Here is a 14,683-nt window from a genome sequence, read left to right as displayed (position 1 = left end):
ACGATATACAATCTCAGAGCGCCTCAAACCTGACATCTACCATATAAAAGCTAGGTATACTCTAGAGAACTTCCACCCTATTCCTAAAATCCTCAACCATGAAAATACCAACCCACGTTCACGCCATCCACAAAACACCAATCAAAAAATCAAATCAAAAATCAAACCCCATTAAGCCTATCCTGCGCAGCCATCACCTCCCCCTGATCGACAAAATCCGCCAACACAACATTCGGCAACCGATGATAAACCGACTCGCACAGCTCCGACTGCGCCCCGATACTGCCGTCCCCGGACGCAGCATTGGTCTTCGCCGCGTGCAGCCGGTCGGGGATCAGAATGCCGAGAACTTCCTTGTCGAGGAAGTGGTTGACGATGTACATGCGTCCGTCGGGGGAGGCGCCGGGGGGACGGTCGATGCTGCAGTTTGGGAATGAGGCGTCTGTTATGCCGTAGGGTGTCTCAAAGAAGTAGGCGAATTCGTCGAGGATGTAGGGGGTTTTTTTGGGGTCGGCACCGTAGTCTGTATTCTATGATCAATTTTTGTTTTGTCTTTCGTCTAAGGAGGAGAGGAGAGGGGGAGACACACCCAAAAACACAACTAGCCGCTTGCTCTTCTCGATCAAGCTCCCCAGCGTAGGCCACTTATCCATAGCCAGCACATCCGGACTCCCCTCCGGTACAAAGGCATACTCGTTGACCTTTGCCTCAGCGAACGCCTGATCAAACCGCGACACAGGCAGATTGTCCCCGTTCGTGAGGAGCAAGGTCACCACTTCGTCCGGGTGCGCGTCTAGCCATGTTTTGACGGTTTCGAGGAAAGACACTAGCGTGCCGGCGTCTTCGAGGAAACAAGAGGTGTGGCAGAGGCGGATGGGGTCCTTCTCGTCGAGGGCTTTGTGTGTTTGGCCTTGGAGGAAGCGGATGCCGAGGTCGAGTTGCTCTGTTACTTCGAGGTTTTGGTTGTGTTGGGGGAGGGGCCCGACGAAGGGGCTGTCGTGGGCGCCTAGGTGGGTTAGTTGGGAGTATTTTCGGGTGCAGTAGGTTGCTTGGCCGTTGCAGGTTTTTGGTGCTGCTGCTGCTGCGGAGGAGGAGGAGGAGACTGGGGATGGAAGGGTGAGGAGAGTGGGGAGGAGGAGGCTTAGGGTTAGGTAGGAGAGGGTGGAGGCCATCGTGGGATGAAGTTATTTCAGTCTGGTGAGTTGCAGTGGCCACGAAGGGTTACTACTTTGGTTGGTTGATTGATATATTTATAGTTGTTTGTTGATAAGGTAGGTTATATTTATAGTCGTTATTGACAGAATGAGGAACAGTTCTACCCTTTGTTAGTCGAACAATGACTGCATCACGCTGGAACAAGACTGACCGAACGATTCCGCATGGGATCAAGGAACCCTCATCCTCACGCCATGTGATGTCGGGATTGGTCAGGAGTGCTGAGATGAGAGGGGTACAGCGTGAAGCGAAGGATCATTCCTCTTAGTCCATACTCAGTTCAGTTAGGTTGGAAGACCGGGGTTGAACCGTAGTACATAAAGCCCTAAAAATATAGATAGGTGGGTAAGGACTGGGTATGGATGGGTATCAACGTGGATATCCTGGATAGCCGGGCGGCTATATGTCTGGTGTTTATTACTTGTAATAGGAACGATCAAGGTTGAACCTTATTCTGAGATCTGTTCCTGTGATATGCGGAGCTGGTGATGGGATCATCTGGTCTGGTTATCTGGAGGATGAACGTGATAGTATGTCTAGATGATCTACTAGGTAGGAGACATTCTCCAACATACCTGGTAGATCAGTCGGTATTTACTATTTAGGTAAGATCCTGCCTATGTAAGGTACCGATAGGAAATATGGATACTCATAAGGAAGGTATATAGGAGGGGGTAGAAGAAGACTGTCACCAGCATTGTGCATTCTCTGACGCGTGTTGGTAGATACCTACCTATACCACTGTCTAGCCAGTAAATTAGCAGACTTTTTTCAGTATCAAGCATTGTCATCTATCCGATCTATGAATCTGATATTGCAATGAATGTATCCTGGTGGTTCTCTAGAGTTTAGAGTTCATACAATGGCGTCTGTATGATTCCCATTGGAGTTTGTAGTCTAGAACACCCCTTGGTATCTCAGGTACCAGGTCAATAGGATTTATATCAACAGCTTGAATAAATGGACAAATAATAAAATGACGGGCTTTGAGGTTCAAACCCATTTTATCAAGCGTGAATGTTTAGTCACTAATGTTATAGGTGAGTCTATACAACATGGACTATCCAGACGGTAAGAGATGTCGATATATATAGTGTATAGTGTATCGCTCAGAGCAGTCAATCTTGCACACGGGATGTGACTTGTTTGGAAAGGCAACTAAATAAAAGTTAACAAACCGACCTTAGTATAGATATCTCAAAAATAGAACAAATCAAGCACTGTAGTAGGTTAGAGACAGTTCCCCAGACTGAGATGTCTATACTACAAACTAAACCCAACCAAGTAAACCGCCTTAAGTTCCCGCCTTAAACTCCCCAGCTCAACCAAACCAACCAAACCAGCCTCATTGATCTTCGCCCTCTCCGACCTCTCTCCAATCTCCACCCTCCAGTTCATCGCACCACCCCTCTAATTCTTTCCACTAATCTTCTATCCATCCCCGGATTGCTATCATTTGCTGGACACTCTCCTCAACTCTGCGACCCCCCGCTCCCGATCTAACTCCCGATCGTCCGTGAGGAGGCCCGTCTGCTCCGCCCCATCCTGTCGCACCAAGCTCGCTTTGCCGCTCGTGAACTGTCACCAACCCCCCCACCAGCCCCTAGATCGTGTCGGCGCCGTCCTTATTCCCTAAGGTTATCCGATACTGTCTTTTGCTAGTCGACGTGGAAGCGATGGTCACCCGAACATTTCGCTGATGAGCTCCATGATTGAGGGCTGTGATGACGGGGCACGAGAGGATGAGCTCGACCTGGGTCCGGAGGAGGACAATATGCACCCGATAGCCAATGGCGTCGCAGACGATAGCTCGTCACGACCGCAGAAAGGACCGGATGCAGGCGCAATGGCCGACGGGGAGGAGGACGAGGATCTCCCGAATATAGACACTCAGGACCGTGCCTCGGCCCAACCCACCCCTACACCGGTTGCCGATGCGACTGATGGCGTCTTGCCCTCGCCCCGTCCTGGCCAGCTCGATGGATCCGGTAGCATGGACGAGACCACGTCCACTCCCGATGACACCCCGTCGCTACATGTTCGTTGCGACCGATGCTCCTCCCGAGATCCCAGCTGATTGTTTTAGGGTTCGCTTCCCTCCTCGTTAAGCAGCAGTGCGCTGGCACTGCGGAGCTCCCCTCGACCCAGCCCCAGTCCGTCACATCGACCCTTCGATCTTCGTTTCCAATCCCGTTTGTCCACCTCATCCTTGGGCGGTTTCCGGCCATCGTCTCCCTTCTTGTCCCACATCCATTCTCGGAAATCCTCTCTTACCAGTCGCCTATCCCCCGGCACCCCCGACATCGATGCGGACCCCCAGGGACCCTGGGATGTTGTGCGGTGGACAAAGCTGCGGAAGATCACCGGCCAGGCGTTTTCCGAGGTGGGCAAGAGGAACTTCGGGCACCCGTCGTGCTTAGCGGTGTCGACCGCGATTGTGATCGGGACCTCGAAAGGCGTCATTTTGGTATTCGACTATCAGCAGAGCTTGCGAACGATCATTGGCACTGGTACAAAAGGTACGTTCATACTGTTGATGGTGATCTGAGCCGTATTGACTTGCGGGTGTAGCGGTGGAGTGCGGGGCTATCACGGCGTTGGCGTTGTCCGCGGATCATACAACAATCGCCGCCGGCCATGCATCGGGGGATATCTTTACCTGGGAGATCTCCAAGTCCGCGCGACCGTTCCTACATATCCCACCAATCCCGGCGAATCAGATCGACAGCCGAACCGCCGACGGCCACGTCGCGGATGCCTCGGTCATTCACATCGGGTTCCTGGGAATGAGGCGCACGGCACTCGTGTCGGCCGACAAACGAGGAATGGCGTTTTCGCATCTCGCGACTCGGGGGATGGGCGCGATCGGTCGGACGGTCAAGACCACCAGGATCTTGGGCCGCTATCCGCAGCACATCTCGCATGGCAGTCAGCCGCGGAGGCCGAGCTCTGTCCTCGCATTCTCGCCGCTACCGCTGGGCAACGTCGACCAACCGACGGACTCGCTGGGCTTGGTTGCGATGCTGACGCCCTTTCTCCTGGTCATCGTGTCGACGACACCGGTGGCGCACACCCAGCACAAGGTGCCCCGCCCCAGGGAAGTGGCCGCCCACGGCGCAATGACGGGGGCGCTGGCGTGGTTTCCGGCCATCCGGCTCAAAGGCAGTCAATCCCAGACCTCGATGACGAAGCTGGTGTACTGCTGGTCGAACGTGCTCACCGTTCTGGATGTCTCCGAACTGAAGACCGACGAAACCCCGGATCGGGACCGTCGCCCAACGCTGACGTTCAAATCGCGGAGTCGGTGGAAGGCCGACGAGGCGATCGTTGCCGTCCAATGGCTGAGCCGTTCCGTCTTGGCCGTGCTCACCATCACGCAGCAATTGTTGATCCTGGAAGACCATACCATGCGCGTGACAGAAGCGGTTGATCTTCTCAACCGGCATATATACCACGTTGATTTGTTTTCGGCGCAGCTCCATTCGCTTGTCGAGCAGTTGGATGAAGAGGATACGTCGATGCACGGCGTGGTGGCCGATGCCTTCTATATGAGCTTCCGCTCCTACAAAGGACGCCTGTTCCTGTTGAGCTATAACGAAGCGCTCGCCGGGGGCCTGTCGAACTGGGCGGACCGGTTACTGGCATTCATGGAGGCTGGGGACTTCATCGGGGCCATCAAGCTGGCGACCTCTTACTACCAGGGTAACTCGGAGAAGCTCACCGTCGGCCTGCCCGATGAAGACGCGCTGAGGGAGCCTCTTGTCCAAACAAAACTTCTGGAGATGATGACGGCTTCGTTGAAGTACGCGTTCGGTCGCAATGCCGAAGCAAGCAACGAGCCACTCGGAAGCCCGCAACTGGAAGAGTTGGCCGAGGTGTCCATCCAGGCGTGTGTCTGTATGGCGAACGACGACTTCCTCTGGGACGAGGTCTTCACGTGGTATGAGGAACACGGATCGCCCGGGATCTTCCTCGATGCGTTGGAGCCGTACATCGTCGAGGGGACGGTGCGCACTCTGCCTCCGACGGCGATCAAGGCCTTGATCAACCACTTTGCGACGAACCATACCGCCTCTCGTCTGGAGGAGATCATTTGCCTGCTTGATACCACTACGATCGATATTGATCAGGTGACGTCGCTGTGCAAGCATCACAACCTGTACGATGCTTTTATTTATGTCTGGAACCGCAGCCTGGGAGACTACGTGGGACCGCTCCAGGAGCTGCTGAGGCTGATTCCGTCCGACGAATCCCTGGCCAACGGGGACTCGATTAACGCCATCAAACAATATACGAATGCGATCAAGATGTTCCCCTATTTGTCCTATGTGTTGACCGGCCGCATCTACCCCACCGGAGACGAGATGGACGAGACCGAGGCGACCCAGGCCAAGGCCGCCTTGTATGACTTTCTCTTTTCAGGGAATCTGTCAGGCACAGACTCCGGGGTTAACGGGTCATTTGCCGATCTGCAGACTATGCTGAAATTCAGCGCGCCCAGTTTTATGAGCATGCTGAACGAAGCGTTCGAGGACAGCTTCTTGAACGAGCAGGAGCCCGACGAGACTCCCTACCAGGGGAGATCCATCAACCGGCAGTATTTGATCACGATTCTCCTGCAGGTCATGATGCCGCCGGCTTTTGAACCTACAGATACTATCTATCTTGATATGTTCGTTGCTCGTAACCAACCGAAATACCCTCAGTACATCCTCCTCTCTGGCAGCACAGTACACCAGGTTCTGGAACGGCTGTGCCAGTATCCTAGCCCCGAGATGGCGGAAGACTGTGAGCTCAGCGCTGAGTACCTGTTGTCGTTCTACCGACCTCCTGATATCCAGACCATGATCCCGCTCTTTAGGGCGGCCCGGTTTTTCCGGATCCTCAAGTCGACCTATCGTGCCGAGAAGCGCTTCCCTGAGTTGATCCTCACCTATCTCGAATGTCCGAACGAAAAGGCGACGATCTTCACCTGCTTACAGGACTGTCTTCGCCCGGGACCAACTCTCGGTAAGAAGCAGAGGCGCGGTGTCGTCGATGTGGTGAAGGAGCATGCGGGTGAACTCCTTGCCATCGATGTGGAAAGGACTGCTCAGACCATGCAAGACTATGCCCCCGAGACGCATGAGACGTTCCTCGGTGCTCTGAAAGATGACCCCCACGGCCAATATCAGTATCTGTCCATGGTCGTCGAGCCCGCGGCACAGGCTGGAGCCGAGCGCCGGTCATCGAAACCCGTTGAGAACTGGATGGTGGAGCGGTATGTCCAGCTGCTGTGTCGATACAATCCTTCGCAAGTAGCCACATTCGTGGACGATCTTCGCGTGGGAGACGTGCGACTCGAGGAGCTCTTGCCGTGGATGGAGGAAAGCGGCGTGGTGGATGCGGCCGTTATCCTGCTGGCTCGACAAGGCCAAGTCCGGGGTGCCATGGACCGTCTCATCGGACATCTCGGGATGCTGGAGTCGGGCCTGGTAGGCATTCTCCGAAGCATTCAAGCGAGTCCCGATTCCGTTAGCACCGCGGAGGCCATTGACGATCTCGTTGAATCCTTAAACAAGTATTCCCGGGTCGGGATCTGGCTCTGTCAAGGCCAGAGCAAGACCGCAACGAAGACTCCGTCCGACAAACAAAATGGAGCGCGAGCAGACCAACCGCTTTCGTTCGAGGAGAGCCTCTGGCTGGATCTGATCGAGTCGGTCGTCCGCATCGCGAGCAGTGTCTTTTCGCTGATCCCGCGGGAACAGGCCGACAGCAACGCGGAGGTGAACCGTGCCGCCGCTCCGCTGATATCGGCGTTCCGTGCGCTGGTGCAGCAAGTGTTCAGCGCGCTACTGTCCGGCACGATCCGCATTGGGGGGTCCAGCGATCGCAGCGGTATGGGCTTCCTGCGGATTCTCCGGGCGTTCCTTACGCGTGCGGCGCAGTGGTCGCCCTCGCTTCTGGAGTTGCGTGCCGTCCTGGCCTCCGTGTTCTCGGCCTACATCTACGAGAAGTCTCTCCTCGCTCTGGCGAACGGAATGCTAGATCGCGACCTGTTTGTCCATGTGGACGAGGTGACACAACTGCGCCAGCGTGGATGGCGACCGCGCGGGCAGGTGTGCGAGCTCTGCCGGCAGCGCATCTGGGGCCCCGGAGTGGGTGCTCGATACTGGGATGCGTGGACGCAACGACAGGTCGACTCGCACCAGCACCGTCTCGCCAAACGACTCGGCGAGCGAGACGATCCCGCGCGCGCCCGCGGCAAGGGCAAAGGGGTCGCTGTGGCGGACACGGGGCCGACCCAGCCTCTCCATCACACGCACCACACCCATCATGACGAACATGCGCACCCGGCAGACTCGAACGATGCGACCGCGGGGCCACCCAGTGATAGCGGAGAGGCGCCCCTTGGACCGGCGGTGGTCTTTTCCTGTCGACACCTGTATCACCGGCAGTGTCTTGTGGACCGTGCGGAGCAGATCGGATCCACGCGGAAACGGGGATCAGGGGGAGGCGATTGGGAGATGCTGTCGTGTATAGTTTGTCCTGTACATAGTGATTGAGTGACGGGGATGGGTGGCTTGGTGTTGTAGTAATTACGATCTCTCCTATGACCATTATGATCCTCCTCTCCTCTCCCCTGTAGATCATCCTCATCTAATTGAACGGATACATACGGGATGGCAGGAACAGCCAAGCCCGCTTGACATTATTTAAAAGTATTTAAAATGCACCTCATGTCCATTCTGGGGCGTGACTAAGACAATCAATGAATCAGACGCGGTTTTGTCTGGATCATCTGCACGCGGTCATCCGTTCTTTGTGCATCATGCAGTCCTCTCCCCCAACCTTAATCAACATACTCCACGCTCTCCATCCACAATGCCGTCCATCGTTTCCTCCGATTGGATCTATCTGTCAGCCGGGCAGATCTTCAGGTCGGCCATTCATCCTCCCCACCTCGTCATCCTCCCGCGCTTCCACTGAATCACCCGCCCCTCCCATCGGTTACTGAAACGGTCTCGGCCAGGGACATCCTTTCTGCACACAGTTCCGAACAAGCCATCCTGATACTGTCATCAGTCTAGTTTAGTTTCGAACCAGCTTCAGGGTTGGTCGAGTTCGACCCAGTCCTCCCTCCCCCTTCCCAAAAGAAAGCCTTGTGCCACGCGCCACCTGGCGGGTTATGTGTGTACTCTCTTTGACAGACGATCGCCTCCTACTTGGCCGGCTGGGACAGTTCTTTCATCCCCTGTCCTTGTTCTCTTTCTCCTATTGAGAATGGCTTCCACCCCTTGTCGACCGTACTTGAGGCCGGTCCACGACAGATCTAGCCGGCTTCCAAGAGACTTGCGGCTATGGTACCACGTTCGACCCCTCCACCTCACTCCATTGTTCACATGGATGAGACGCACATCTTGGTGACTCCCAAGCCATGTCCCTACAACCCACGGGGCCAGCCCCCCGTTCTCTCTGGTCCGGTGGGTGTATCATGGCTGACGCCACAATCTCGCCTGCACACCAGAGATGAGAGAACCCGTTGCGTCCGAGGGGTATATAAATCGTGCCTGGGCCTGGCAGGTCTGGGGGAGTGTCGGAAGAAAAAGACTCCTCTTGTAATACACACAACGCTCCTTTGTACGCTCAGGCTGTGGCATTTATTGATTGATTCTCTGAAGGTGGTTGTCACCGTTCCTTTACTTTTTTTACTACAAGTGCTGGACGCGCTTTGCTTTTGGTCTGACCGATATATACATACCTATCTTACCACCTTCTTCACTCTCCTTGGGATTCCAATTAACGTCTATCCTTATATCGATCTGGAGTTGATCTCCTGTATACATCTTCCGCTCCTTGTCCTATTTATATACTACCCACTCATTCAACCAAAGTACCTGCAAAATGCAGCTCCTCTCAACACTCCTTCCCATCCTGGGCCTGTCCCTATCCCTCTCTCTCCCCACCACAGCCTACGTGCTGCAAGACGACTACGGCACCTCAAATGCCTTCTTCGACCAGTTCACCTTCTTCACAGACACCGACCCCACCCACGGGTTCGTGAAGTACATTGACCGTGGCACCGCCCAGAACGGCGGCTTGGTCTCCGCAGACGGCGAGTCCGTCTACATGGGCGTGGATTTCAAGAACCAAGCCAGCGGGGGACGCCAGAGCGTGCGCATCAGTAGTAACAAGAGCTATAACCATGGCTTGTTCATTCTGGACTTGCAGCATATGCCGGGTGGGATCTGCGGGACTTGGCCTGCTTAGTATGTACTCCTTTCTCTACCTCATACTTCTCTGCTCTCAACAAGAAATAAAATAAGATAAAAAGTATACATCTAACAAAAAGAAAAAAAGCTGGCTCCTCGGCCCCAACTGGCCCAACAACGGCGAAATCGACATAATCGAAGGCGTCCACGAACAAGCCACAAACCTCATGGCCGGCCACACCTCCGACGGCTGCACAATCGCCAACACAGGCTTCTCCGGCTCCCTCCAATCAAGCAACTGCTACGTCTCGGCCCCCAACCAAGCCAGCAACGCCGGCTGCAGCATCTCCGCCGGATCCGCGCAGTCCTACGGGACCGGGTTTAACAGCGCCGGCGGCGGCGTCTACGCGACGGAGTGGACGGGCTCCGCGATCAGTATCTGGTTTTGGCCGCGCAATGCGATCCCGGGGGATGTTTCAGCGGGGAATCCTAACCCTGCTGGGTGGGGGACGCCTGTTGCTAAGTTCGCCGGGGGATGCAATATCGATGCGAAGTTTAGGGACATGCAGATTGTACGTATATTCCCTTTTCTTTCTTCCTATCTATTTATCCCTTCCCTTCTATCCTTCCCGCTCATATCATGACGAAAAGGCTAATAAACTGAAAGGTCTTCGACACAACCTTCTGCGGCGACTGGGCCGGCTCCGTGTGGAACTCGGGCTCGTGCGCCTCCAAGGCAGGCTCTTGCACTGACTTCGTCGCGAATAACCCCGGTGCTTTCCGCGATGCGTATTGGCGGATTAATTCGCTGAAGGTGTATTCGCAGTGATATATATTATTTTGGGGTTTAGTGTGTGCGCCGGGGGTACAGTACACTCTTTTGGGATGATGGTTTGATATCGTAAAGTACCTAGGGGGTTTGGTGTAGATGTGGATGTTGATGTATACCCTAACTATATAGTTGGATACGCTCGTTTTTATATAGTAGCTTAATTTAGCTTGGTTTGGTTTAGTGTTAGGACTTATGATTTTATTTATGTGAGATGAGATTATGTTGCGTGTGTTCTACATCCATACTTCTACTACTACCTACTACTTGCACACGTGAATGCTACGTACATTACTGGACTGAGTACTCACAATCTAGGAGAGTTGAACTGTCCAAGCTGGATAGGTGATTAGGAAACCGTTATACATTTATACTATGTCTATATACATTATCATTCCATGAACACAGATCAAACCAACGATAGCTGCAGACCACTCCCCCAATTAGGGACAGACAGAAGCATTAACCAATTGCTATATCGCGTGTTCCAACTAGTATGGTGGAGTTGCTGTTGGTTGGTTGGTTAGTTAGTTAGTTATTTAGTTAGATACTCACTACACTTTTGAATAGAATCGAAAGAAAGAAAGGAATGAAAATAAAAAAAGAAAATAAGGAAATAAATAACCAAAATGTCTGGCTAGCTCTATATATGTCAGACCAACTATAATTTAAACCCCAACTCATCCCTCCGATCATCCGTCAACCGCCCCCACTCCAACAACAACCTAAAGAAATAAATCTCCATATCCTCCTTCCGCAGCACCTGCTGCGCCCACTCGCGGCCCGACTCCGCAATCCAGCGCCCGCGCGAGCTATGCGGCTCCATCAGCAGCTTGCGCTTGACGGAGCCGTCTTCGTCGAGTGTGATGTCCGCGCCGGCGAAGTAAGCGAGCGTGCTCCACAGGCCGTGCAGACGCAGGTCGACAGGGACGAAGTGCATCCAGGCTGTGAGGCGCGAGTCGAACCACTGGCGGAAGAGGCCCGTGCGGAACGGCAGGCTGTGGCTGAGGAGGAAGGGGAGGAAGCGGCCGCTGAAGCCGGCGCCGTCGGCGTCGAAGAGGAATCGGTAGGCCCAGTGGCCTTGGAAGTCGATGTGGCCTGATGGGTGGAACTCGTCGACTTGCTCTTCGCAGTCGCCGTCCGAGCAGTGGTCGACTTGGGAGAGTTGCACGGTGGCTTCGAGGCCGAGGATGTCGAGGGGCGCGCGGCCGTCGAGGACTTGGTAGGAGTATGTGGGGGGTTCGGCGCCGATTTCGGTGGGGAGGAGCACGGCGACTTTGCTGAGGGTGTTGTTGTTGACGAGGTGGGCGAGGCGTTGGCGCGGTTTGCCTTTCCATTGGCCCATGGCGCTGGTGCCTTCGGAGGTTGCGCCGATCCAGAAGAGGCGGTTTTCTTTGTCTTCGTATGGCTCGTCAGGGAACTCATCTGATGGGCTGTAGACGGCTTTGTCGACGTAGTTCCAGGGGCTGGGGTACAGGATGTCGCTGAAGCCGTGGAGGGCGCTTTGGCTGAAGACGGGGATCAGTTCCTGCGAGACCTTGAAAGAGGCCGGGGACTGGATGAATCCGTGCAGGAACGCGAGGTCCGGCTGGTGGCAGATGTCGGTGGCCACCTCCCAGTTGGAGGGAAACTGCCCCAGCGAGTGCGGCCGGACGCAGCCGAGACATGTGCTGGTTCGGTCCCAGATCCGCTGCGAACGCGCTTTCGAGGACGGGGGGCAGAGGACGCTGACGTAGCGATCGAAGATGTTTTTGAAGGAGCTCTCCACAAACCTCGTGTCCGTCGATTGATCGGCTGGCTCGATAGGAGGCCAGGTCTCGCTACGGTCTGCGGACCATTCGCGCGATGGGTCTTGGTTCGCGAGAAGATCCCGCGACCGCGCCACTCCCTTGAACACCCTCATCTTCTCCCATGGGACCGCCACTCGCGGCTCATCGTCCAGGTTGAAAGCGATGTCCATGTCGGGGAGGTGCTCGACGAACTTCTGGATAATCTCAATGGCGCCACCCACCATCCACGCGTGGGTGGGCTTGATGCCATCCTGAATGCGGACGGTGCCGTTGCGGATGAGAAGCCCGCCGATGCTGTTCCATGGATTCGTGTTCAACAACTGCGTCTCTTCCCGGATTTGCTGCGGCGATAGAGCGCGGAACGGCAGAAGATTTTCGTGGATTTGATCAAACTCGTCCAGCACGACTGATTTCCTGCTGGTCGCATATTCATACCACTTGTCGAAGCCCCTATACTGCCGTCAGCGGGACGCTCGCGGTGGGATGCGGGGACTACTCACGGTGGTGGATGCTGCTGATACTTGTCCCGGTAACGTCGGACAGCTTCCGTTAGGCTCTCACTGATATTGGCTCGGGCCAACCACGCGCTGTGCTGCTGCTGGGAGTCGTGGATGAGCAGATCGATCGGATGGAGATGGGCAACACTGGGCTGATGGGTCGCTAAGATCAGCCCAATGCCGAATAGAAAAATGGTGAACGCCCGGATACCGATGTTGAAGGCATGAAGCGGTTCGGGCTCATCACCGCAGGCTGTTCGGCCAGCCAACAACACGATGACGCTCAGAAAGACTGATAGGAGCGAAAACAGAGCATATGAAGGGAAAATCAACGGAAAGGGCTGCTGTCCGTTGAACAAGGCCGAGGACCATGTGAAATAGATACATATAAAGCCGGCTAGCGTGGCGAGCCCAACTGCGCCGTAGGATGGAATCTGGGGTTGTTAGCCTGGCTCAAAAAGTGCCCAGCGGAAACATCACTTACAAGCTGGGATGCAGACACGACCACCAAAGTCACCAAGAGCCCTTGACAGACCGAGCTCCGCAGGAAGTGAGAACTGACAAAGCCACCATCATCCCATATCGAGCTCGTCTTTTGGGCAATAATATCAGTGGTCGTCCAAACCAAGGCGACTCCCTGCCAAGCAGGCGGTTAGCGAACTGCGATTGTTGAATCCCAGTCTAAAACCTACAAGAAAGCCCAACCCCCACGAAATCAACGATTGTTTTCTCCCTCTACCGTCTCTCGACCGTCCGCCTTTGGGGGCCAATTCGCCAGCGCCAATCAAAATCACACAGTCGAGGAGTGTGCTGAGCACTTTGAACATGCGGAGGCGCGGATAATGGCCTGAGGTGATGGGGCAGATGAAGGTTGACTGCCGACCTTTCTCGAAATCACTCGTCATCATGCCCCCGATCAGAAGGAGAACAGTCGATATCAGATATCGAACGCGCGTATGACAGACGTAAAAGTGCACGCGACTGACGAAGTTGATGAGGCTGCGGAGCAGCACATTCGAAGGTCCGTCGGGTTCGGTCCATTTGGGAGTCGGTCGGGCACGCTGGTTGCGAATGTAGTCGTATAGGGCGACTAGGAAGGGGATCGCCCACTATAGACATATTCCTCATCAGCATCGACTCGTCTGATCTTTGTGACTTGATTTTGCAATGCGCACTCACGGTGTAGCCGGCCGGTGTACACCCGTCATCGATGGTGAATTCGCGATACAACGCCACCCTTATAGAGCCCACCGCCGACAGCAAGAGAACCTTCGCCCACCGTCTCCGATTGAATTTTCGCGTCGACGGAAAATGGCCGCCATTGAGGTTGGATGACAAGGATGCCTCCTCGAGGGACTCGTCGCGTTCGGTGAGAGGTATGGACGTGTACTTTTGCGGGGAAGACGATTTTATTTCCGTAGGTATGAAGAAGCTTAGGATGAAGAGCGTGAACGCAGCAAGGTAACATGTAAGGATAGCTGTCTTGACAGGATGATCTGTACGGATCCACGCGATCTGTCAGTTCATCGCCCCAACACAGGAGACAGCAGACCGCCCATTCGAACGTACCAAAGGCAAAGGTAGTGTTATAACTCGTGGAGAGAACTGTACAACTCAGTATAAATACACTGGAGTATTATATTTGATCAGCTCAATTTTCCGGGGACGAGTGACGGTCGCATGCGTACCCCAACGAAGCCCGAAGGCCTGTCTCCTGGGAGAAGAGAGTGACCATGTTGCATTAATCACAGTAAATATTGAACGCCATTACTGCATCACTTCCCAATTCGCATCATTTAGTGGAGGTCGCAAGCAGGGAAGGCGATCGTGAGACGACCGGGGGGCAAGGGGGAGAGCTTGTCCAGTCGGATAAACCAAAATAACGATGACCGGAGGGATATTATTTTAGAAATGAATTCGGTCTTAATGATAGATCTGCGGAGAAGGTCCCCTAGACATTGATCCCATGGAGTGGGGACATCAAAAGGGGAGAGGAGCGAAGGAAGGGAGAGCAATGCGATGGGCAAAGAAAGGGACCAAGAGGTCGAGGAATGGAGCAAAGAGAGGCCCAGGATCAAAATAAGAAAATAATAGCTATGTCAGGCCTGGACCGTGGAATGAGGATCAACTATCAAGTATCCCAGGTAGTCGATGTCATCG

At 54.5% G+C, this 14,683-nt stretch overlaps 4 protein-coding genes across 4 annotated transcripts; 2 read left to right on the top strand and 2 right to left on the bottom strand.

Annotated features, from left to right (window-relative positions):
- Positions 1-22: 22 nt before the first annotated feature.
- Positions 23-1,219, bottom strand: P168DRAFT_289723 (uncharacterized protein). The gene is made up of 2 exons (XM_024837062.1): positions 590-1,219; positions 23-523 (listed from the first exon to the last, which is right to left on the bottom strand). The coding sequence occupies exons 1-2, from the start codon at positions 1,170-1,172 to the stop codon at positions 162-164; spliced, it is 945 nt and encodes a 314-aa protein (XP_024693453.1). The 5' UTR covers positions 1,173-1,219; the 3' UTR covers positions 23-161.
- A 1,388-nt stretch (positions 1,220-2,607) lies between these two features.
- P168DRAFT_251757 (CORVET complex membrane-binding subunit VPS8) lies at positions 2,608-7,805 on the top strand. The gene is made up of 3 exons (XM_024834284.1): positions 2,608-3,253; positions 3,302-3,734; positions 3,787-7,805. The coding sequence occupies exons 1-3, from the start codon at positions 2,915-2,917 to the stop codon at positions 7,758-7,760; spliced, it is 4,746 nt and encodes a 1,581-aa protein (XP_024693452.1). The 5' UTR covers positions 2,608-2,914; the 3' UTR covers positions 7,761-7,805.
- Positions 7,806-9,099: 1,294 nt separating this feature from the next.
- On the top strand, positions 9,100-10,236 carry P168DRAFT_235712 (glycoside hydrolase family 16 protein; the record flags this gene model as incomplete). Its single annotated transcript, XM_024833484.1, has 3 exons — positions 9,100-9,464; positions 9,556-9,979; positions 10,075-10,236. 3 exons carry the CDS (start codon positions 9,100-9,102, stop codon positions 10,234-10,236), a joined length of 951 nt encoding a protein of 316 aa, XP_024693451.1.
- Positions 10,237-10,897: 661 nt separating this feature from the next.
- On the bottom strand, positions 10,898-14,258 carry P168DRAFT_234316 (putative capsular associated protein; the record flags this gene model as incomplete). Its single annotated transcript, XM_024833408.1, has 7 exons — positions 10,898-12,476; positions 12,527-12,957; positions 13,008-13,160; positions 13,216-13,632; positions 13,703-14,019; positions 14,093-14,151; positions 14,212-14,258. 7 exons carry the CDS (start codon positions 14,256-14,258, stop codon positions 10,898-10,900), a joined length of 3,003 nt encoding a protein of 1,000 aa, XP_024693450.1.
- Between the last annotated feature and the right edge of the window lie 425 nt (positions 14,259-14,683).

This window comes from Aspergillus campestris (genome assembly GCF_002847485.1).
Source record: "Aspergillus campestris IBT 28561 chromosome Unknown P168scaffold_5, whole genome shotgun sequence".
NCBI classification, from domain to species: Eukaryota; Fungi; Ascomycota; class Eurotiomycetes; order Eurotiales; family Aspergillaceae; genus Aspergillus; species Aspergillus campestris.
This window is presented reverse-complemented; position numbering and strand designations above follow the sequence as displayed.